Source organism: Paroedura picta, chromosome 2, assembly GCF_049243985.1.
Source record: "Paroedura picta isolate Pp20150507F chromosome 2, Ppicta_v3.0, whole genome shotgun sequence".
NCBI lineage: Eukaryota > Metazoa > Chordata > Lepidosauria > Squamata > Gekkonidae > Paroedura > Paroedura picta.
In genome coordinates, this window is record NC_135370.1 from 91,814,084 (window position 1) to 91,840,026 (window position 25,943).

General features: G+C 39.5%; 1 protein-coding gene and 1 long non-coding RNA gene across 3 annotated transcripts in view; one reads left to right on the forward strand and one right to left on the reverse strand.

Moving 5' to 3' along the window:
• LOC143829960 (uncharacterized) overlaps positions 1-25,943 on the forward strand; it is a 103,259-nt gene that overhangs the window by 71,255 nt on the left and 6,061 nt on the right. Inside the window, exons 2-4 of the long non-coding RNA XR_013228301.1 lie at positions 3,726-3,818; positions 13,203-13,283; positions 18,981-19,175. This is a non-coding gene — a long non-coding RNA (uncharacterized LOC143829960). The remainder of the gene's footprint in view (positions 1-3,725; positions 3,819-13,202; positions 13,284-18,980; positions 19,176-25,943) is intronic.
• OTOG (otogelin) overlaps positions 1-25,943 on the reverse strand; it is a 180,046-nt gene that overhangs the window by 47,626 nt on the left and 106,477 nt on the right. For both annotated transcript variants that reach the window (XM_077321603.1, XM_077321602.1), the window contains exons 33-40: positions 24,712-24,990; positions 14,174-14,288; positions 12,302-12,381; positions 7,616-10,821; positions 6,705-6,873; positions 5,377-5,522; positions 4,873-4,962; positions 2,782-2,965 (exon numbers count right to left, since the gene is read on the reverse strand). In XM_077321603.1, coding sequence (XP_077177718.1) covers positions 2,782-2,965; positions 4,873-4,962; positions 5,377-5,522; positions 6,705-6,873; positions 7,616-10,821; positions 12,302-12,381; positions 14,174-14,288; positions 24,712-24,990 — 4,269 coding nt within the window. The remainder of the gene's footprint in view (positions 1-2,781; positions 2,966-4,872; positions 4,963-5,376; positions 5,523-6,704; positions 6,874-7,615; positions 10,822-12,301; positions 12,382-14,173; positions 14,289-24,711; positions 24,991-25,943) is intronic.

The following is a 25,943-nucleotide window of genomic DNA, read 5'->3' on the forward strand; positions in this document are numbered from 1 at the left end:
TGCAGGCTCCCTTTGGTAAAGAAGATCAACCTGGTGGCCAGCCAAGAGTGTAGGTGTGGTTCTGTTCACTTCCTGAGCTTGGAGAGTGATGTCACTTCATGTGCCAGTGATGTCACATCTGGTGGAAGTATCTGAGTGATGTCATTCTGACAACATGTTAATTCTTGGGGCATGGCAGGAGGGTGTAATCTGCTGATATCACACCTAAAGTTTTTTCAAGCCTGAAGAATGCTACAGGGGGTTCTCAATGCTAAAATGTTTGGGATAGGCTACCATAGATTATCATGGCGAATCAATCTGGGGATATCCGAGGTTCTGGGGGGGTTGGCTAATTTTTGAGGTAGAAGCACTAAATTTGCAGCATAGCTGCTGGTGTCTCTCCTCAACCCCCAGCCAAGTTTCTAAAAGACTGGACCAGGAGGTCAAATCCTATGAGCTCTCAAAGAAAGTGCTCCATTCTCCATTGTTTCCAATGAAGGAGAAGGTATTTAAACTTTAAAGACAATATGGTCCCTTTAAAATTTAAATAGCTTTTGCAAGCTGCACTGGCTGTGCAAATAAACTCCAAAGGCATTTAAAAGACTCATAGTCGCTTTAAATGCCTTCTCCAACCAGAGAAGAGAGTTTGCTTCAAAAGCATTTAAAGGGACTAGCTATCTGGTGGTCCATGGGATAGGATCCAAATTGTTGAAACGAAAGAGTACAGTTAAGTGGATAGTGGGAGAAAGAGTAAACATTCTAAATAAATACCCTATTTCTAAATTAAACGAATCCATCCAAAACTGATCAGGTCTTCTCAGAAATCAGCACCATTCATTTCACTGGCATTTATTTTGAACTTCAGCCTAAATGCAATTCAGAGGCTAGTTTTAAAAAATGTGTTTGATTTTAAAATCTAAGATTAAGCTTGAGGGACAATAAATAGAAACCAGTCAAAACTTGAAATAAATAGTACCTCTTCTCTTTAGCACCACTACTTTGCAAGATCTGAAACTTGACTAAGTATAGCTGATATTTCATACTGCAGCTACACATATTTGCCCTTTCTGGAACTTGGCAAGCTTGTCCATGTATTGATGGACTTTGCATCCAGAGCCTTCCAGCAAATGATAATTCCAGTGTCAGAGTGAAAATTTATATCAATGGATATTATGCTTCCAAGAGGTATATACCTGGCATCTCATCTAAGGTTACAACTTCCAGAAAGAATGAAGCCATGTGTGCATACCAGTCTTAAGAGAGATTCCAATTTAACCATTGTTTTTTTTAACCCTCAGTATTTGAACTACTGTTGGTATGTAGATAGCCTACGGAAAATAATTGTAAATCTAAAAGTACAGGAATATGTATAATTAAGAATGAAAACATGAACCAAGTTTTACAAACACTTGCTTCCCACTTTTGAGGAGATTATGCTGACCCTTGCAGACTCAAGAAAAACTCTAGCAGTTATAACAGACTCAGCTTTACTGCTAGAGTAGCAGATTAATGCAGCTGCAAAAAAACTGCTTTCATCCAACTTAGTTTAGCCCAGAAGATGGCCTCCTACCTTGAAACATCAAATCTGGCTACCTTGATTCATGTCACAGTAACATCAAGACAAGACTGGTAAACAATGCTGGGAAGGAGCCAGTGGTTGTGGTACATATTGGTACCAATGATGTGGGGAAATATATTCATGTGGTCCTGGAGAAAAGAATTAGGCTGCTCGGCAGGACATTCAATGACAGGACCTCCAAGGTAGCCTTCTCAGAAGTGCTATCTGTTCCTCACACAGGATCAGCTAGACTGGCAGAAATGTGGAGTCTCGGTGAGTGGATGAGACAACAGTACAGGGAGGAAGAGTTTAAGTTTGTTAGGCACTGGGATGCTTTTTGGAACAAGCAGCCTTCAACAAAAGAGATAGCCTGCATTTATCCCGAGAAAGAGCCAGGCCACTGGGTCTTAAAATCAAAATGTGGCAAAGCAGCTTTTAAACTGTAGTTTGCAGGGGCAAAACATTAACTCCAGTATTTTTGCCTGCCTCTTACCTCTTCCAATGAGGGGCCTGAACCAGGAGTCTCGGGACTTCCTATGCCAGTGTCTTTCCACTGAGCCATGCCTGCCTGGTCCCATGTCACTGGAGTTGATGTCAGGACAGCAGTGGAGTGTCCGACAGCATGTCTCTTTTGAGTCTATCCTGGTAATTAGGATGCTAGTTTTAGGTGTGGGGGCTATGGGTTTGAACCTTTATATTTCTTTTTCTGCATTGTCATGGAAAGGGGGCCTGAGGTTTGGAACAGGGATGATTTTGTGTGACAGCACTTTTCTGCCAATCAGGCCCTTGCTGGAGCATCTGCTACAGAGGTACCTATTCCCTATGGGTGAGAAGGCACTCAGGCCACCTGCCTCTGTTGTGCTGTTGCTGGGTCCTTCCTCCCTGTTTATTTGCTGTCTGGAGGGGATGGGAGTTACATAAAGGGGCAACGGTCAGATGCGTGGTGACAGGCATGTTTGCTCTGTTATCTTCGCCTTGTGGAGTGGTGCAAGTCGTTATTTTCCCATATGGAATGCCCACAAGGAAAGGACCTGCCAGGCAACTACTTGATACTATCACAGTACCATTGCACTACCAAACATCTGAATTACTTCAACACTTTACAAAGTATCAGCTCCCTAATTCTGACATCACTTCTATGTGATTTCTAAAATCATTTAGCTTCCTAATAATATCTGTCAACAAGTAAATATGTCCTAGTTTCTCCCTCGCCAAACAACAGAATCTTATAAACATTTGCTTACCACACAGTCCAGTTACTTTTGCATTGCTGGTTGCATTAAGTCCTATTATCATCACACCAGTGGTGTGAAACCACTGAATTCTAATACTTGTGGGGGTTTCAATAAAATACATGAAACCAGTGTCCTCAATTTTGAATCCATATTTCCTAACTGTAGGCCATGCATATCTTGAGTTTACTGCTATCTGAAAAAAAATATGCCAAGGAAGATAAGTAAACATTAATATTTATTCTTTATCATAAAAATGATGCTTCCGTCAAAGATTTGCATAAATGATAATAATCTAAGACAGGCCGGCATGGCTTATGTTTTTTATGTGATATATTTCCATGCGGTTTTTCCTAAAAGTTCAAGAGTTCATGGTCTGACTGATGTTTTAAAACTGCTCTCAATAGTCAATAGCAAAACCAAAGGTATTTTTGAGCATCTGTGACACCACAATACCTGGCTGCTTGGCTGTATTTAGCTTGTGGGGTTCTCAGGTTATATATAGTCACACTTCAATTCCTTTGGGACACTGGGTAAACCTATGCTTCTTTCTGAGAAAATGTGACATGCTTCCCCAAAAGGTTTCCCACTGAATCACAAAAGCTCATTTATAATTTTGGAAAGATTATCTTCATTACATTGCTAAAATGGGTAGTTCAGGAAAGTAACAGAACATAGCATAACGCTACATATGTTATGTTCTATTACTTTCCTGAACTATCCAATTTCATATTTGAATCTTAACATTTTTACATCTATTGTATAGCTGCAAGAGCAACTGTACAGTTAGGTAATGTGGTCTTTAAAAATGTTTTATTATGCTATCTGAAACTTTATGCTTCATAAAATCAAGAGTATTTTCCCCATAAAATCTGTAATTTGTTTTGGAAAATCCTGAGAGTGGAAAATGCTAGATTTTAAATGGCTGAGTTGCTTATTTCTTTCTTTTATTCCAGATAAGAATAAGAGGAAGAAAGGAAAAATTCAAGCCAGCTTGCACATTTCTTGGATGGCCGAGTTACATACGTTTAATTTGCTTGATTGCGGAGGTAAAAGAAAATATATTACTAATTTTGTGCACAGAAAAACACTTTCATTTTCCCCATTTGACATTTATATTATGTTGAAAATTCCCAAATATTTTATGGGTCTTGCCCGTGCTGGTTTGGTAAAAATCCATTGTGAATACATATGATGTTTCAAAGTTACTATTTAAATTATTTACTGAAGTGGCAAGTTACAAGCTCCCATATGTATACACATGAATAAATACAAGTGGACACCATGTCATATCAAGTTTCAGTACAAGAACACTTTGACTACTGAATGAGAACAAAAACTATGGAACATCTAAAATGAAAAATACTTTCTGGTCCCTAGGGCAGATACTTCACTAAATCTTACAAATGCTGAATAACTTACAAATAACTTTATTATTTCAAAACTTTCTCATAATATTCATGACATATAGTAACAGCCTATTAACTATCTTATAAACCAGGGGTAGTCAAACTGCGGCCCTCCAGATGTCCATGGACTACAATTCCCAGGAGCCCCCTGCCAGCGAACGCTGGCAGGGGGCTCCTGGGAATTGTAGTCCATGGACATCTGGAGGGCCGCAGTTTGACTACCCCTGTTATAAACCATCATTCCTTAAATTGATCTTCATTAAAGGCTTTGTGTTTTAATGAATTCATTAATAAAGTGATGGTCAGACCTATGAGTAAAAAACTTATTCCAGCACTGACAGTAAGCCACAATTACTGAGTAACTGATGAGGATTTTTTTTCAGCTCAGTTGACTAAGATGGCTGCCAGTACTACCTGGTTTACATTTTTAATCATACTTAAGCTTTATTGTGTATATATACAATATACATAATAAAGGGCTTTTACATGGACTTTCTTGTTGAAATGTGTCTCTTCTAACAGCTGGCAACAGAACAGAGCAACACCCCTATTAAGCCCCTATTAATTCAATGGATTTAGAAGGCTATAACTCTGTTTAGATTGCAGTGTTAGTTATTGTTGAAGTACCTGACAAACCTGGGAACTTTAAATAGTCAGAACTGATTGGAACTATAACAAATGAATTAAACTTTACCTTTCTGTTTAAATGGTCAACAATAATCTGGTTAGATGAATATGTTAAATTTAGTGATGCCAGACACAGCTTATTAGAGGCTAAAATGCCCTGAATGGGAACAAAAATAGAAATTTTTTCCAAGGTTAAATATATAATTAACTTCCATAGCAATGTCAAATAAAGATGAATCTTGCATGTAACAATACCAACTATTACATTAGCTTTGCAACATTCCTCTAGCGAAGGGCTGATTTTTGTCTGTTACTTGCAGAATAAAGGAGAATGAAAAGAAAGATGGCTAGATTTATAGGCTCAGCAATTATGTAGTTAGATTCATAAACCATTTGCTATATTCATAAACCATATTTAAGGTTTACAGAATTAGAAATTAGCTCAAATCAATAACGTGTACATGCAGTAACACACAATGGCTGTCATAGAAAATGCTGCTGCTTCATGCAGCAATGCAATTCCTATTATGGATGCCTACTGAATATCTAGAAACAAACAAACAAAAATTACCATAGGCATGTTTCTGCAGGCAGTGACACGGATGCTTATAGTTTCATCAGAAGTTTGGGCAACAACATAGGATGCTTCCTTAAATAAAGCCAAAGGGTGCCCATCAAAGGTGATATAGCTCAGATCAGAGAACAGCGTACAACGACCTGATCAAACAAAATAAGGACTCCTGCTGAAACTGGCAACAAGCTGCTGACAAAATATTAGGAATAACTTCATTCATTATTAAAATGTTTTGCTTGTTACCCTACTTTAGGTATAGTTAAAATCATCAACAAAAGAAATAAAAAAGGCAAATGCTCTCTCACTTTGGAAAAAGAGTAAACTAAAAATATTGTCAACAATTAAAACAGGTCATTTTTGACCAGAGTTGAACTTAGTTTCATGATTTCAGAGATTCAAACTGCCATAAGACTGGAGGGGTACAGGTTAGACCTTGATTTCTTTAAACCCCCCCTCTCCTGACAAAAGGTCCCACTGATTAAAGACGCATGTATACTACAGTTTACAGATCAGTTCTTTTTTTAAAGAACTGGTCTGATATATCTATAAAAGGTAGAATCCCCTGTTGTATGCTGTGTACTGAAACTGGCAAAACAACAGGTTACAGATTTTAGAATCATGATGCTTATCATGGTGCATGAAACCTCATAATGTTTCCTTTTTCTTTATACTGCACATAATAATAATAATAATAATAATAATAATAGTAATAGTAATAGTAATAATAATGAAGAACAATCAAGGTGCAATGACCTATAGCAACCACTCAAGGTGTTTTCAAGATAATTGATGAGCAGAAGTGATTTGCCATTGCCTTCCCCTGCATAGCAACCCTGGTCTTCTTTGGTAGACTCTCATCCATAGCCAACCCTGCATTGTTTTTGATTTCTGACTAGATGAAGGTTGGTCTAGGCTATTCCAGCTTCTACACTGTGTTTATTGTCCAATTATAAAATGCATGCATACAATCTTTCTATTCCAAAAACATCTTCCTACTTTTCTTATTTAAACAAGCTTTAAGGGTTCCATGTTCTATTCCCATGAAACTGCCCCAAAAGGAATTAAATTATTACTTCCCTTTTAAAACAAATATTTGATGTAACAAGAACACTAAGCTACTTTTGACTTTAATACCCAACATAATGGAGTTCTTCCTATTCCTAGGGTCACTTGGTGGTTATGACATGCAAACAATTAGTAATCCATAAATAATCCCACCATATGGCCCTGTGAAGAGAAATCTTTTAGAGTACTTGTAAATGTAAATGCAAACCTTCATTGATCCACTAACATTTTAAAATTTGTATTGTATGATAAAGACTTACATGCACATTCCCATTTGGGGCAGCATTTATCTCCATTAATTTGAACAGCAAATCCTAGAAATCCACAGCCAGGTTGTGTTGCATTGTACGGGCAGTTCTGTGATCTATTAACTTGAATTAGTTGTCCATCCAAGCAAATGTGCTTTATGCATTCATCCTCTGAAATTGGCTAAGACATATTTTAGAAAACATAGGTTACTACTGTTATTACCCTTTTATTTATACCACTCCTGCGGATAGATACAGACAGAGAACATAAACAGTAAATAAAATCACTCTTTGGGCTTTCCTTGACCCTTTAACATATTCCAAATTTGTAATTTTTTCCACAACATAAATTTTGTAAATGATGTGGTCTCAATATTTGTAGAAGATAGCAAATTACTATATTAACATGAATACAAAGCCACTTCCCGATTTCCAGTGGGAAATTGAGTTTCATATCTTGAGACACACATTTGTCTTTGCAGAATGCAAGCTGGGTTTTTAAAAAGTATAACACAAGATATGAAACTAATTTTTCCACTAATTTAGAAGTGATCTTTCAGATGGCACATATTTTAAATGAATACAAAATATGTCCATTTCAAGTTGGGGTAATATAATTTCAGAATTACACACCACAACAATCATCACATATACTGCTTTTGAAAACATCACATATGCTGCTTTTGGGTTCCCCCATCCCACCCTACCCCACCCCACTCCATTCTGCAAGGATGGCCAATTTGATGAGGCAGACTTCAACAGACAAATAAAAATATATTTTAGACTTCTCTAGTATTACATTTCAGGGTTTTATAGGTTAGAGGAACACCTTAATTTTTATTTGCCTGTCACATAGTGGGCCCAAGTGCCTTCATACAAAGAGAAAACTCTCATATGACTGAGGCAAGATAACTGTTACTTACAATACAAGTTGGTATTGTCACTGTTTCTCTAGATGGCATGAAAACAGAAGCTGTGGCTCCAGAAACACTTTCAACTGTTGCTAATTCCACAGAGCCTTCTGTAGTAGACTCAGATATTGGCTTGGTAGATAAATAAGTGGGAATGGATGTGGCAACTGTAGCATTTGAAAAAACTAGTACTGGCAATAAGCGTGATGAAGATGTGAGCACCTTTGTTGCAGATGGTATCTCAAATGTTGTTAAGCTAGTAGAACCAAAGGTCAACAAGGAAGGAGGTGACTGTTTGGTAGACAAATGCAGTTCAGGAAGCTCTGTAACTGTCTTGGTTTCTAAAGCAACAGAAGATACTGAAAACAAGGATGCTGTAATAGGTTCTCTTATCCCTGCTGTTTTCTCTGGTGATGATTTTGTGACACTCTGTGTAAGGAGACCACTTGTTCCCAGAGGTGCTGATAAAGTTGTAAAATGTGGGGTAGCTGGTGTCATACTAACTGCAGGGAGTGCTGAACTATAGGAAACAGCAGGAAATGGTACTTGTTGGGATAAAGGTGAAATCTTCTCTGTAGCACTCTTGCCCAATGATGTGATTGCCGTTGATACTAGTGGAGTTAAAAATGCCTCCTCCTGTGACTCCATCTGACTCACAGCTAGAGTTTCTGGAAATTCCAATGTAATAAATGAAGACCTTGTTGACTTTGATAAAGGGCCAGACTCTGTAAGCGTTAATGCTTGCTTTTTAGTAGCTGGGCCGGTTTCTAACTTTTCAGCAGGAGTCAAATCCACTGCACCCTCCTTTATTGTAGTTAATGGCAACAGCATTTCAGTAACTTTAGATGTAGTAAATGGGGGTCTTTTGCTGGAAGTCAAATCAGTAGCCTTTCTGGTTGATGCAAGTAAAGTTGTCTTTAGACCCATATCAACTTTTAGAGTCTGTGGTATTTCTTTTTCACTTGTTAAAGGAACTTTTGTTGAAAATACTGATACAGCTGAAGAACGAACCACTGGTTCTGAAGTACTCCGGAAAGGGAAGGATGCTGCAAGTTTAATTGCTGACTCAGTCGTGCCAATAGTACTCACGGAGTGGATACTTGTTCTTGCCACTTCAGGTGGAAAGTGATAGGCTGTAGTGGTTCCTCTGGTTGTTAAATAAGCTTTAGAAGCTGGTGAAAAACCATACCTCCCAGTTGTTTTGGTTATCAAAAATGGAACAGAGAATTCTTCCTTCATATGGGAAGATACCCTTTCCATTGGAGAAATAGGAACAGAATGTGTAGCTTCTGGAATTGTGGAAGATATTTTTGTCTCAGCTGGCTGTTTTGCTGTGCCTAGAATTTCAGGCATTTTTTGTGTTAAAGTATATGGAGAAACTGCTGTCTCTGCCAGGTATAGTGTGGTAGAAAGAGATGTCATAGGAAAAGCAACAGAGGTAGAGAAAGTTGATGTTCCTTTAGTTGATGCTACTTCTTTGACTGTTGCTGACTGGCTACTCAATTTGGTGTATGGGAATATAGTAACACCAGTGTCACTTAAAGCTTCCTTTACTGTCAGTTCTGGAGTTGACCTTGAGGTTACCGTGCTTCGTAACTCTGTTGTAAGAGGCAACACTGAAAAAAAGGATGTAGTTGCTGTTGGTTGTTGGGTAGCAACCACTGTAACTTGAGTTTCAGGCAATGGAAGTACTAAACTAGTTGGAATCAGAGTAGTAAGCTCTGTTGTAGGTACACTAGTGATGTCTTCTGACTGCATTGTGCCAAGACCTGTTGTCACAGCATGCAGAGAAAATGAATATCCAGTTGTTTGAACTGGTTCTGTTTTTTTAGTTACTGGTGGAACTGTGACACCCATGTCTGTGAATTCTTTTGTGAAATCAGATTTTGTCACGTCAACAAGCTGTGGTCCAGCACTCATCTTTGTAGTTTTCAGAAACAAAGGTTCTTTGTATTCTGTAGATGTTTTCTGGGACACTGAAACAAACTTTGGGAATTCTGCAAAAATTGTTGTTTTAGGGATTACTTTTGTGGAGAGAGGAGTTGCTGTTACAGTGTGAGTTGTAGCAGGATATTGGGTTTGCAAAGAAGTCACACCTTCTGTTTGGTTTATCTGTATCTGTGGGGAATATTCAACTACTTTTCCAGTTTGTAAAATTCCAGAGAATTTGGTAGAAAGAATATCATGTTTTGTGGTAGCTAAATATGGAGAACTGGGTGGATGTATGGATGAGCTTCTTGTTGTTTGCGCCATTTCTTTTTCAACAGCTGAATAGAGTAAAGCAGTTTGTACGGTGATAGGAGGCTGTGTAGGTACAGGGATAACTGTGGTTTTAATTCCTTCCTTTGTTAAAACTACTGTTGTTTTTGTTGTTTCAGAAGGAACAGGCTTCACAGCTGGCTTTAGTGTTGATAAAGTAGTAAATATAGGGGGAAATGAAGTTATGGTGACATTGGCAGCCATTATAGGCAGCTGACTTATACCAAGTGTTGTTTTGTCTGCAGTTGTTGTTCTATTTATTTTGGATAAATATGATGAGATTCCCAACGGTATCACTGTGGTTTGTTTCGTAAAGAACTTACTTGTTACTTCTGTTATTGGTGATGCTATGGAATAAGTAACACTTTCTGGCATTTTTTCAGGTTCTGCTTGTGTCTCCTCTGTAGGGAAGACTGGAGTGCCTATTACTTTAGTTTTGAATACTGTTCTAGTTGTGACTGGTGATTCACTCCCTGTAATAATTGATGGGATCCTAATAATGCTTACAGTAGAAATTGGTTTGCTTTCTGTCCCAGTGATGATGGGTGCTGAGAGGGTTGCTGTGATTGTTGTACTACTTGTCTGTTTATCTGGCAATGGGCCTGTAATGGCAGCAGGAGATGCAGGAACTTCAATAGAAGGGAAACTAGATTTTGGGGGTGAAAAAAGTATACTTGTACCCAGAGTAGAATGTTCTGAAACTTTTGGTACTGCAGAGGTAGCTAAAACTGTAGTGGTTGGTAACAAAAGGGTAGAAAACTTAGTTATTTCCATTGTTGAACTGAATTGCCACTTGGATATATGAGTCGTTTCTCTGCCTTTTGATATGGGCCTTGGAGATGTTGTTATCTCTTTACTCAGCCCTGCTTCAGAAGCCTGAAGAGCCACTGAAGATGTATGTAAAAATGTGGGTGTCTTTAAGGTTGATGGTAGAAAATGGATTGTTGCAGACTCTACACCTAAAATAAAAGGGAAAAAATGTTATTTTCTGAAGATGTAATAATTCGTAAGGGTTACTTATATAGACTACATATTTATAATTAAGAAATTAATTTTAGCATAGGTTGCGGCTGCTATGAAATAAAGCTATACAATGTAATATTTCAAAAAATGATCACTATGACCACAAAAATTACTTTACATTAATTCCACTCAAATCAACTGTACTTACTACATTCAACATGATATTCCTATTAAAAATGTGTGATGACCTAATAAGCATGAAAAGTATTGTATGAAGACATCAGGTAAAGCAATTTTCACTGTTCATGGCAGCATTCCATAATAAATCTTCTCACTATCAGGACTGTCTGCACTTTCTTAATGAACTTCCTAAATTCTACCCCAACATCATACACAAGTCTTGAGGTGTCCATTGGGCTGGCTCTCCCCTTTCTAGCAACCACTATAAACCACACCCCTTCCTCCCTCACTTCACTGATGAAAAGGGTACAGCTGTACAACACTTATTTCCATGTGGAACACATACCTGCTCTGGAGATCTCATTCCTCCTCCCCCCTCTCTCTCACAAACAAACACAAGCAGACCCCTTCCCTCTCCACTTCCCCCTCCCCACTCTCTCCTTCCCTTTTTTTGGTCCCTTCCCCCCACACACAAATATCCATACAATGTCCTCCCCTCTTATCCCAAGAGGGCCCCGGTCTCCTCCAGCCTGGAGGGCAGCACCCGGGCCTTTGGCGGTGTTGCAGCATGTGCCCCAACCCCTAGGGGCCTGAAGAGCAGTGGCCTGACCCCTGGGAGCCACGTGGCCTGCACCCCAGCCTCCAGAGGTCTCTAGGGCAGTGCCTCGACCTTCACAAGCCATGTGGCCTCCGCCCCAGCCACCTGAGGCCTCTGGGGCGGTGCCTTAGTCTTTACAAGCTATGCTGCCTGCCCTGGCCCCTGGAATGGCACCACAGCCAACACAATCTGCGTGGCCTCTGCCTGGGCCCTCAGACACCTCTGGGGAGCGCCTTCTCCTCCATCAGCCACCTCCCTCACTCGTGGTTGGTTCCATGGCCTCCTCCTCCACTGACTACCTCATTTCCTCCCTTCTTCCCTCCCTGCCTCTTCTGGTGCACTCCCTGGGGCGGGACTACAGACATCATGTCCATACTCATTTCCATCCCAGGAGGCATGCCAGAAAATGTGTTCCACATCAAAAAGAGTATTACTCCTAATTTATTTATTTATTTATTTATTATATTTATATACCGCCCTATATGGAAATGGTCAGGATGTGAGCTCTAAAATTTTTATATGCTATGTTTTAATTATCTTAACAGAATATTAATTTTATGCAGTATTTCTTATTCCTTCCTATCGTGGGTCCTGACAGTGTTGAAAGATATGGGGGATGCAGAACTATCCTATCCTAAATATAAACAAACAAGTTCACTTTTTCCAGAGCATAACAAAACAAACTGTGCTGTACATACAGTCTTCAAAATAGACACATCGTAGAGTGATTTCATCCAAAACCATATAGAAAGGACACATGGGTACACATCCTTCCACTCTAAAAGAGAAAAAGAAAAGTTTGAAACAAAACACTAAAAATCACTCTTTCAGTCCAACCACTATTTAATCTGGTTTATTTTTTTAATTAAGGTATTTTAAACTGTTTGGCAATTACAGGTTTAATTTGTTAACTGTTTAAAGAGCCTCAGCATTATTCTTGTTTGTCTCATTGGCTCATATTGAGTTCCCATTCTACTAAACTGAACTAATTCATGACCAATGTAACATAACTTTTGTAACAAATATATATGCTTTTCTGAAATACCAGTACAAACAACCTCTCATGGCTCTTCTGCATGGAAAATCAAAAGAATTACTATTATAGAAATAATGGGATCAAGGACACTGAATATTAAAGATGAGATTCTAACTCTCTGAAATATGATTGCTGAGATACTATTATTAAAACAATGGGATCAAGGACACCGATCATTAAGGATGAGATTCTAAATCTCTGAGGTCTATGCCAATTATTGAGCAATTATATTAGTAGGACAGTGAACAGACCTAAATTAGTCAGAAGGATCTCAATATGGGCAGTTATAGAAAATGGAGGTCTTCCGCCAAGCCTTTGGTTGAGATCAGTACATACCTACTGCATACAGCAGTATTTACTTGGCCTTTGCCTACATACATCTATATATATGGACGTATATATATTTACCACCTCTACGTCTGGGGTAAAAATCTTACCATCTTTGCCTGGGTCACCCAATTATACCCACACTGAGATTATTGAGGATGGGTTTGGTAGACAATTTTATGGAGGAGCAGTGATGATGTTGATATGGCATTTTTATGAGTATTTTTATTCTCTAGTTTACAGGTTTTATTTGAAATCATACTTTTGTTAGCCACCCCAAGGCAGCATGACTGAGTGATTCAAGATCATCATCTGAGGTATCCTTGGTACTATAGCTATGGCTTGACCGCTTACTGCAATAAAACTGTACCCGGTATAGTAGGAGAAAGCTCAGTTTATTTCATTTCCTTTTTACACAGTAAGATTATGTACAAGTTTCAGAAAAAAAAGATTTTATTTGCCAAATGCATGATGTGTGAATTAGCTGTGCAATGAAAATATGAAGAGGTAAGAATGTCACTCAGTTTCATCCTCTGAAAAGACTATGTGTAGATGAGTGAGGTTTGCTGGCAGCCCACAGAAGGGAATTGGGGGACAGTTGCATGACTAGGCTGGCACACAAATGGGAGGGGGGAATGCAAGAGAAAGCAATACCAGGTACTATCACTTTGTCCCCTGTCTCCTTGCAGACTGGTCTATACCTCTTAAGGTGTATATGCAGTGTAAAAAATTGGGAAAGGGAGCTCCTTTAGCATCTAGCTTTTCAGACAACCCATTCCCTTCATACACATAATTTGGACTGGCAAAAAGAATCCATACCTTTTTATTTTTGTTGTTTATAATAGAACAATATAAAGATCTGGATAACTCCTCCTTAGCCACATGATGCTAATAAATGTGTGATGCTAATAAATGGTAAGTAAGTAGAGTTGTTTTTTATATCCCACTTTCCACTGCCCAAAGGAGCCGCAAAGTGGCTTCCAATCGCCTTCCCTTCCTCTTCCTCAATAGGCACCCTTGTGAGAAAGGTGAGGATGAGAGAGCTTCTGACAGGACTGCTCTGTGAAAGTAGGACTATCAGAACTGTGACTAACCAGGATCACTCAGCTGGCTGTATGTTAGAAACCACCGCACTCACACAATGCTGGCTTTGCAAATGGGAAAAATATATTAAAGCAACCCCCCCCACACACACACACACACTTACTTGGGTACAGTCTGACAGTGTTCTGCCAAAGGATCTCTGCATGTCTTGAAACAAGGACTTGTACAGACATCATAGCGCCACTCACAGGTAGAGTGTACAAGGCTAAATTTTGTATCTAGAAATAAAGTTGAAAGTTTTTTTAATTACATGTTCATATGTTTTCTCTTATATCTTTTAAAGTGCAGAATGAGTTGGCAAGCTTGAAACACCATTATCAAAGGCTCTTGATGTTATCAATGTTACTAAATTCCTTCAGTAATCAATATAAAAACCCGTTTCAAAAGGGGTTTTTTTGTTTGTTTTTTGTGTGTTTAAAAATGCACTAGACTTATTTTAAACGCGCACACACACATACACAATTTCTGAAGGCAGAAATGTGTTAATAGAGACTCCTTCCTAGTATTACCCATTCTGCCTAGAACTATACAAAAACAATTATTGTTTTCAATTTCATAGCACTTTTTAGTAATTTTAAAGAATGAAATCATAGCAGTCGTTATCGTTATTAATATTATTAATTAAATTTGTATGACCACTCCTCTTGGCACAGCCGTCTCACGGTGGTTTACAACAGTTAACCACAGTACATTGAAACAATAACACTAAAAACACTTAAAACCCCTTCTCAGTTCTAGGTGGAAGTTCATAATAAAAACTAACTTTGTACTTTGTCTCTCTTAAAAATACTCAGGATGGCTTTGTACATTAAATCAATATCAGCAAATGATATTTCCAGGTTGGGTGGGGGCTGGACACATATAATATATATGTAATAATCATCTCTAATAGATCTGGCTCCTGGTATAAATTTCACCACTAATGTCCATTTGGGAACTATATCACTGGTAGAGCTCTATTACATGGATGAATGGATCTCAACAGGAAGCAGAATACAAATATTATGGCACTCATGCATCCTTTTCACTACAACAACACATTTCTGGGATCTCCAATTGCTGACTAATCATTCCTTTTGATGCAGCTTTTCAGTGGCAGGCATATACAATTTTTGCAGCTACTAAAAGATTCTGCAATATAGCTAGAATATTTGACCTTCCTCTAAAACTTTCAGAAATAAAAACAAGTATTTGTGTTATTTTCCCAGTAATTAATGTTAATGCTTATTGACATGGATTTCTAAAAAGCTGATCCTTCAGCATTTGGAGCAAATTTATATATTTTGAAAGGCTATCTAAAACTGCAGTTAAAATTTAAGGCTTTGTCTTAGCTTTCCGTTGTCTCCTATCTTCTTTCTCCTTCCCATACTGAATTTCTAGAGATTTCTGGATTAATATTGGTTTTTACAGAAAAGTTTTAAATTTAGTTATATAGTTCTTATTATCTTTGTCTCTAATAAAGACTTATTCTAAGGTGGTGGTTCAACTACATATGACCTTTATAAGTTAAAGATCTCAAATTTAAGGGCCATTCTGCACCCAAGAAATAAAGTGAAAGACTTAACTTTTGCAGATGATTTTTTTTTGGGGGGGGGGGGCGTTTCAAACGACATTGTCAGCATCCAGCATTCCAGCAGTAAACCAACAGCTACATCCTCCATTTTAAACCACTAGCTGGGGAATCAAAAAAACTGGATTCCCCCAAGTATGTATGGGAGGGGCAACAAGCAACCACAAGTGAAATAAATCTACGTAACTAAAGTAGCCAAAGTAGTGCTATCTCCATCTCCAGTGTCAGCCCTTGCACCTACCTCCCTCTCCCTTCTCCCAGGAAGGGGGCTTTTTTTGTAGCAAACTGCCTGGAGCAAAGAATACACATTGCTTCAGCCAGGCAAAGCAAAAAAAAAATTTTTCCCCACCAGCTGATGCACAAAGCATGCCTCTCAGACACTCCCGCAAAAGAATCGTTAAAAAATAACTTTTCTTAAGCTTCAAGGCTGGGCATTAAAATAAGCACTGTGACTAGATTGCATAGGCATACCAACTGAGAAGTTGATTGTCTGCCTGGCATGACTGGCAGGTGGAGAGAATGATGTGTAGATATCGCGTCCCTCTCCGCTGCCATTTCAGGCAGCCATGCGGAGTTCAAGGAAGCGCCAAAAAACGGCATAATAAAGCAGGAGAGCAAGAAGGTGAGAAATGGCAGGGGGCACGTGATTTTTTATAGTGTCATGCAATTTCTCGGTATGATGCTATTTTTTTAGATGTGCGGAATGGCCTTAAATGTTGCCAGGAGTATTATGCGGCTTGCTGCCATGTATGATTGGGTCTGCCCTATATCCCAAATTATCAGCTTTTTTTCATCCTCTCTCTCCCTATTCAATATACTATCAAGACAAGCCACAATTACAAAACTAATCACCTCCCAGTGAATATTCTGTTTCATACACTGGTCAATTCAGCCCTTGGCTACCACAACCTCTTCCTCCTCTCTGGCCTTTCATAACTGTATTCAGTCCCTTCACTTCAGCATCAAATTAATGAAGGTATTCAGCAGGCTACAAAGCATTAAGAACGGAACTTCAGTAGGTAAAGGCTCAGAATGTTACTTGATAAAACTCCAGAAAAGCAAATTGTAAAATGTCTTTGCCTAGTGCAGGAGGCCTCTTTATGTCTGCAGCTGTTTCTGGAATTCTGACATAGCATAGTGGGTACAGTCACAAAATGGTTACCCATAGGAGGCAAAATCAGCCACAAAATAACTGCTGCAGCTTACCTTAAGTCTCACAGTAAATATTTTTGTGCTGTGGTGGGAGCTGCTGCCAAGCAACATTTGTAAAAATCTTCATAGCCAATCAAATTTCCAATAACCAATAAGAAGCCTTGCTGGGCAAATGCCCCCTCCCCCAGCCCCACCAATCTCTAAAGGCACTAGGTGAGTGCCAGAAATGATGTTGGTGGGCTCCACTTTGGGGACTTCTTGCCTAGTGTCCAGAAGTTTGCAGGGTCACAATACCAGTTAAGGCTCTCATGAAAATGCACCTTTCCGTTGTGTGAGATGGAGGCCAGTGATCACAAATTTTATACCTGTGTTTCCCATTTGAGTGCTGTTTTATATTTTGTTTTTAACTAGTTAAAACCACATTCCGCTATTAAAATTATACTTTATTGAAGCATGTGCATATCACTTCTACACAGCCTTATTGTAAATCAGAATTTGTTCCACAGCAGTGAGTGAATTCTAGGTTATTCTGGTTACAAATAAACAAATATTGATGACCCAAAAACTTTAATTTCCAATGACTGTGAAAGTAGAATCACAGTCAATCCCAGGCCTCCTCAGCATCTCACAAGGTAAAAACATAACTGACCATGAGTTTCCTTGCATGTCCTCATATTACACTTTATTGGAGGGAGGTCAAATCACTGGGTGATCCAACAGAGTTCCTTTATGTTTGTCTCAGTTGGAAGGAATGTTTTCATATTACAAACACAGCAACTTGGGTTTCGGATACTATTTATTTATAGTATACAGCAATCCCAGTTGAGTTTCAAGTGCCTATGACATGCTTGAGTATAGCAGTCTAGCTCCTGGAGACTTCTTTTTCTATAAGGTTGCATGTTCTAGGATTATAGAAAAAGCTGTATACAATCCCAAATATAGTAAACCTTTCAGGATACTGACTTTTCTAAAGATAAAAGGAATGGGAATTGCCTCTGTGTCAAATCTAGAACAATTTCTCACATTAGTATTTTTCCTCCAAGGGAATCTCCCCTCCCAAAACATGTGTCAAACAGTTTCCAACCACACAATTTTAGACTGCCAAAATAGGATGAAAAATAAAATTAAACTCCTACCATAGAATGCTAAATAAATTTATCCCTAGATCACACTGAATCCGGAATCTTGTTCAGCTCAGCTTTCAGCATCAACTCTCATCATTGTTTAAAACAATGGTTCTCAACCGCTCCAACTTGGTGACCCCAACTACGGCAGCAGGGGTGGGGTGCACACGTGCACAGGCAGCATGCGCGCGCGAGCATCCATAGGCACACAACAGTCAGGGCGGTGTGGAGGTGGCCATTGCCATGGCTCCTCCTCCGCCCACCGCCTGCTGCTGCCCGCCACCACCGCCTGCCACCGCTGCAGCGACAACCAACCTGGAGACCCCACATAAGGGGCCAGGCAACCCCAAATAGGGTCAGGACCCCAGGGCTGAAAACCACTGGTTTAAAGGAAACACAATAGACTTCACCCTAGTTGGCCTACTTCCATAAAAGAGCCGGCTTGGTGAAGTGGTTAAGAGCACCAGCTTCTAATCTGGAGAGCCAGGTTTGATACCCCACTCCTCCACATGCAGCCAGCTGGGTGGCCTTGGGCTAGTTACAGTCCTGTTAGAACTGTTCTCAGAAAACAGTTGTCACAGCTCTCTCAGCCTCACATACCTCACAGGGCGTCTATTGTGAGGAGAGGAAGGGAAAGCAATTGTAAGCCACCTTGCGCCTCCTTTGGGTAGTAAAAAGCAGGATATAAAAACCAACTCTACTTCATTACATCACAAAGGAGCTGATATATAATGATATCAGTATAAGTTAACACAGATATCATTTGTTTGGGGGGACACAGAGGATGTTACATGAATGTTATTTGCCTCCCTGAGAGAGAGATTGGGTATTAAAAGCTAAACAGTGAATACTGAGGGAAACACGTTGTCCAGCTTTATAACATTTTGTGTACAAACAGATCTATCAAGCAACTTCCAATTTATGAAGACCCTATGAATTAATGTTCTCCAGAACATCCTATCATTAATTGCCTTGCTCAGATCTTGCAACCCCAAGGCTGTGCATTTCTTTGATTGAGTCAATCCATCTAATGTTTGGTCTTCTCCTTTTCCTGTTGCCTTCAGCTTTTCCTAGCATTACTGTAAGCTATCTAGATATCTAAATGAAATATTACCATCTTCATCCCTGAGAAGTGGGGCATCACCCCAATACCACATCTGATGAAAGAAAAAGACTAAAACAGGATGGGCCTAGTTAGCTGAAAAAATGAGTGATTTGAATTTCCTTGAATGGTATGATGAATCTGGATCATCTGAGAGGTAATTATGAAAACTCTTCCATGAACTTAGAATAGCATAGTGGGCTCAACTTTTAACTAAAGTAGGTATGAGGAATTTTTGGGAAGGCTAGAAATGTTAAAGACTTAACCGGCATTACCCATTACCATTTGCTCTTGTATGCCACAATTATTTTAAAAAACAGCTTTATTGTAAGATGTTTCCATTACTTCATTTACATACACATTATTCCAATATTGCCTAGAATACTAGGGCATTCATATTTATTCTGTTGCTTTCCCTTTATTACATTTTATGATATGCTGCTTATTGTACCTCAATTAACAATTTGTTAACTATTTAATTAATCTTTCTTTGGAACTATAGGTATGCCATATAAAATGTTTCCTCTTTGAAAGTACCATATGTGTGTGTTGGGGGTGGGGTGGCTGGTTATATATAAACAAAACAAATCTGGAGGAAAATCTTAGGCTGAAAGGGCTCGGGTATTCATATTGGCATATATCCCACCAATCCACTCAGCAAAGTTTCCTTCCTACCTAATAAGCTTTCTTCCAATTCAAGTGGCTTTTCTGACAAAGGAAGACCCAATTATTTGGAAGAAGGCTTCAAACTTTGCTAAGTGGCCTGGTAGGATACATGCCATTATGGTACAATAATTGGTAGCAAGTCGGGAAGAGCGACTTTTCACATGACCTTTGGCAACTAATTATCTTTGGTTTTTAAAAATCTTTTTCGATGTATCTCATAAAACCCAAAAAAGACTTACGAAGGTATTTCATTGCAAGTGAGTTTACAGGACCTATTATACTACTCCTAATATTTATAGTCAGGAAAGGGGCTCCCAGTTGGAAAGATTCTGATTTAATATGCAAAGCATTTATGATAGTCAGCAGGAAACTCAATCTGCCTTTGCCTCTGCACTCTAGAACTGGTGTAACTTTTCCATTAACTTAAACAAATGCTGCTGTATTTTTAGACCATGTAATTACCCTGCATCAGCAAGCAGAGCCTTGTGAAAGAACACTGGAAAAAGATTCAAGCTCTATATTTCTTTGCTTATAAAACCCTGAAACCCAAATCCTCGGATGTGGTGATTAATGAAATGCTTCATGATCATTTGATATGATCCCACTTGCTGAGGTAAATTGTTGTAGTTTTCCACTTGCATATAGAGGATTCTTTGGCATGACTGGAAGGCAAAGACTTCACACTTTAAAAAGATATTCCATTCTCTGCTAATGCACCAGCAGGAAAGATAGTTACAGCTCTTATCCTGTTCTTTTCCCTCTCCAAGATAAAAGACTAAGACTATTTTGTTCTGGACAAAATGTGATCCATCTTGTATGTCTTGGGAATAGCATTAGCTCCATGTGTTCTGCTGTTCCAAACCCCCACAGCACAATGATTAAAAGAATTTATCAAGAGACAACAAATATTTGGCACTGACAAAATCTGTCATTTTTTGTGAAGTTGAAGTGTGCCAGCCAACAGCTGCATCATTTTAACATGCTTCAAAAAATGAGCAGATTCACAATGCCACTATTTAACACTGGTTAACAGTAGTTCAATAACAGAAAACTCTGCAAAGCAGGCAGTTGTTAACTTCTGTCACAAAAGTTAAGCACTGGTACAGCTTGCCCAACTGAAACTTTATTTCTTGCAACATTTTTCCCTGTTGCTTGTAAAAAAAAAAGCAACCCTAAATTATTTTTACTTATAAAATCATATAGGAAGTTACACAAAAGTATACATGGACCAAATGTCTGGTTTTAGTTTAGGCATTACTGAATAGTTCCAAGATACAAGAGGTGTCACAGACACTGTGTGGGGGGTGAGATCGAGGCCCACAGCAGGAATTTTGGCTGCCACCATCACCACTGCATAGTTCCCAAACGGAACCAAAGAAGAATTTAAACTCTGTGACACTCTCCTTACTTTGAAGGACATTCTTAGTTGCTTAAACTCCTGCTTTGAGCAACTACACAACTTAAAAGGCATTTAAGATGAGCTGTGTAGACTAAGGTTCTTTGACTAAACTTTATGAGAGACTGGTTCTCTTTGGTCCTTGCATCCCCCTTCCAATCCTTGGATGATTTGTAAAGGTTTTGTTATTTATTCTGTGCATGCGTACACCAGAGATTAAGCTATTTCTGTTTACAGATACTAGGACATTGTTTTTCAGCAAGTGACTTCTTCCAGAAATTCTATATTATAGCTCAGATGCTATGGTTACAGCTAAAATTCTTCTTTTGTTATCATTGTCTTGTTAAAATGAATATTCCTTCACACTTTTAGAAATGGCTTAGGAGAAACACTCTTAATAACTGAAGGTCTCAGAATGCCTGATGTTAAATGTCCATGTTCATCCAGGGCCCCTCCCCTTCCAGGCCTATCACTGGCCATTTTGGCAGGGGAGAGTGGGTCGATATGACCATATATGGCCATATCACCAGATAAATGCTTAATTTTTTAAAATATATATAAAATTCCCACCCACTCGGGAAACCCTTCCAGGGCTGTCAAGAAACCACAGGGGTTCATGAAACCCTGGTTGAGAAAGCCTGCCTTAAGGGGTCAAAAGTAGGGATGTGTGCGATGGCATCCGAATCAGCTGTTCCAGGCTGACGAAGCCAGAGCCACGCCGCGGGGGGGGGGGGGGGAGTGCAGGCGCTGGTGTGTAACTTGGTGCACACATGCAGGCATGGAGTTCCATGCCTGCATTTGTGCGCTGACTGATGCACTGGTGCCCAAGCCTCCCCCCCCCCACACACACACACCGCAGCACGGCGCTGGCTACGTCGGTCTGGAACAGCTGATTCGGACTCCGCTGCACAAAACCCTAGTCAAAAGGGTGGGGTAGCATCACTGCAAACCTTGGGGGTGAAACACTGACTATGCCCAGGAGGATGGTGGACATAAATAAGCAGTTTTCACTGTTTCCGACTGAAATGCCAGCCCTCTGCCCTCAATTGCTCCAACAGGTGGGTCTTGAAAGGTGCCGACAGCAGTTAGAATATCAACTGAGACCAGTGTCTCAGACTTTGCTACACCAAGACCCAAGGAACCTAAAGAAAGTTGTCACCCATTTCTTCCCAACTTGGTGTCTATGTTATACTTCTCTCTCCTTCCCCCACCGCCAGAGGATCACCTCCTGTACTCCTTAGAATAGCTTGCTTCCATTGCAAAACCATATAAACAGAAATACACAGCTCAAAACACCAGTTTCCATATTGGTGAGTTCTTAGTTCCCCCCTCTCACCCAAGGAGATTATAGCACCAGTGAAATATGTAAACAACACCCTTTCTTCACAGTCAAACTTATCTTCCCCCCCCCTGTCTCTCCTTTTCCTTAACCCTGAACAGCACCACTGTCCTTTCCTGAGTTTCACTCCTAATTTTCCCAACCTTCAGTCATCTATCATTCATATTCAATCTTTACTTATACTTGTTGAGACTTATGCAACGCCTTCCTTCCTTTGCTCATCCAACTTTCAGTTGCATTTTAGACATAGCTGAAATTCCTTCATCCTTCTTACAAATCCAGAGGGAGCCTTTCTCCCAGTTCCTCTCAGAGAGCCAGTGTGGCGTAGTTAAGGGTGGCAGACTAATCTGGAGAACCATGTTTGATTCCCCCCTCCTCCAAATGTAGCCAGCAGGGTAACCTTGGGCTAGTCACAGTTCTTAGTACTATTCTTGTAGAGCAGTTTTGTTAGAGCTCTACCTTCCTTATAAGGTACATTTTGTTAAGAGAGAAAGGGAAGATGTTTGTAAGTCAATTTTCAGATTCTCTCAAGTGGTGGAAAGTGGGGTATAAACAACCAACTCTTCTCTTTTAAAAATCTCTTACTGTTTCAGGGACACTGAACACTTAGGGCTAATCCTGCGTTGAGCAGGGGGTTGGACTAGATGGCCTGTATGGCCCCTTCCAACTCTATGATTCTATGAACACAGAGGCTGCAATTCTGGCCCACATCCAAACATCCAGGATGAAGCCCAAGAATCACTGCCACTCTCTCCTAGGTGTAAACTGCACAGAGCTTTTATTCCAACCCCAGACTGATTCAGTCCCTGCCCTCTACACAGAATACGATTTCTGTTTGGATTTGGGGCAATTTAAAATTTCCTTCTGCAGCAAGAAGGATTGATCCGGAGTGACCCTACCTTTATTGTGCGATATCTCAGACTGCTTTTAATCCTCAATATCCATTTGGGAAAGAAAGCTCCATGGTAGAGAACCTCTGATAGGCTACACCTGGTCATGTGACACGCTTGCCTTAAAGGAGAAGCCCCTAATTTCTCTCAACTTCTGTCGGTCCTGGATTTTTCCTCCCTCCTCTGCCTTTTTCGATCCTCTCCCCCACCCCTCCAAGAAAAGAAAGAGGCTCCCTGCCTGTCTCCTCTCCCCCCACCCTTCAAGAAAAGAAAGAGGCTTGGCTCCCCCCCCCACCTTCTAAACTACCTTAACCATTTGCAGAAGGCTTTCCTGTTTCAATGGGGGGGGGGGAGAGAGAAGAAGACCCGAGTTCAAAGCGATCTGAATTCAACAGGATTGACAATAGAATAAAGAAAGTAAGTGCAGACTCTGCCCTAGCTTAAGCAAAGGATGGCCCTCAAACTGCAAAAGGTAGACAGCAGGTACACTGAGCAGCTGCCAAGGCAGCTACTGCCAGAGCTCCTGAAGGGGCAGGCAGGCAGGCAGGCACACATAGTCTCTTTTACTTCATGATAGTATTACTCCAACCAACCAAACATTTGTGTACCCATAAACCAGGGCTTCAGAGCTGTGGAGGATGAACAGCTGCCCTCTTAATCTGTGATCCCTAGGTAAAACTATGCATACCACAGTAGTACAACCTGTTCTATCCACTTTTACTTTTACACAGTGAGCTATAATAACTGCAAGAGTAAACTTTATACTGTTATTCAGTCTTCTTAAGTAAATAAAAATTGTGTAGTTATTAATAACTATCAAGAAAGGCCATTGCAACCAGGAATGCAATGAGTGCTAGGACCCAGGGGACACCAGCAGGCGCAGATCTCTCTCTCACACAGCAGGAGCCATAGCAGGTAATTAGAGCTCCTTCCTAGCAAGGAAGCAAGGTTTGTCTCTGTCTCTGTCTCTTTCTCCATTGCAGCAGGAGCCATAGCAGGTTGTTTGTGGTTTTGCAGGGCTCTCTGTGTCTCTCAGGCATCTGAGAGCAAAGTGGCTAGCGTCCAGGGAAGGAGGGCGGAAGCTGGAGAGGGAGGCTGGCTGCACCCTGACTGACCCTATTTCATCTCGGACAGCCAGGACACAAATATTAAGAGGAACAATGGATAAGGATGTATAATTATTAGTTTACTGCTTTGCATAGTAATTGGAAATCATAAGGGCTTCAGGACAAAGATAATAAGCAACTTAACTTACATGTGTTCTTCAACTGATTTTTATAAAACTGCAGTCTATTAATAAACACATTTAATTTTTATAGCACAATAATTTCATATAAAATATGGCCGAGCCAAGTTTGCAAGTGTAGCTATCATATTTAACAATTCAAATTTAAATACTTACCCACAAGTTTAAAAAGTGTAGAAAGTCTGAATGCCTCAGAATGCTGGTATTTTAAAACATGCACAGAAGAACCTAAAATGGTGATGAAGGCTCCTGGCACTGCAAACGACTCGAAAGAACTGTATCCCAAAAGCCATGTGTTCTTATGGATAGCAAATGTTGATCTATTGTGAAAAATTTCATTTCTTTCCCACTTAGAAAAAACTAGGGTACCATTGGAAGCCAAATGAAGAAAATAATTTGGCCTGTCAGCAATTTCAAATGAAACTAAGTTTGGATCTGGAAAACAAACAGCAAAGATTATATTGTTAGCTGAGTTGAGCAGAATTTGATGCTGGTACAGTGAGCTGTTGCAAAACTACATTTTGATCATTATTTCATGTTACAACCAGATTCACCCGCATGCAAAATATCTATTTTGCCACATAAAATCATTGATTTAAACAGCTACATAGATTTGTAACTATGGAATGAAGAATATGAATGTAATATCTTTAACAAAAACTAACTCCATAACAGTTACATTTTCCATGGAAAAACTCCATAGGAGTAGTATTTTTCAATGTAACCCTCCCCAAATACTGATCAAAACCCACATATCCCAAGCTATTATTCATCAAACTATCAAGAAAACAAAATATGAAATGTCTGGTGCACAGCCTTTGTTTTCACTATCAACATAATCAGTTGATCAAAGCAACATGAATTGGTTCAGGTGCAGCATCAACTACAGTTGAAGAAAAAGCATTGAGCTCACATATCCCCTTCTCCTCTTGTAAATTCTGATTGCTTTCTTCAAACTGCTGTGCTGTAGTTGTTTCCCTTTTTTTATTTCCTACAGATGGAAAATTTGCAGTTTTTTCAAAATTAACTATCCCTATGTATCATTTGGTATAATCAATAAATCTAATTCTCAAAATAGCCAAATATGTGGATACTTAAATACCAAGATTGGAGCCATGAACTTTCTTTCTAATAAGGGTCAATTCGAATTTGCTCATAAGGTTTTTAGGAAATTGGGAAAATTTCCCTCTTTATCATAATAAAAAAGGGAAGGGACATGAAAGTTTTTAAAAATTTCCAATATTAATTAGTGATTGTCAGGAGTTTGATAAAAAATTGAAGAGAGGCGGTACTCCCACACTACATAAGGCTTATAGTCTTAAGATAATTGTACTATGCTTTATGTGAATTATGGGCAGAACTGCATCCATCTGATAATTCTATTTTTA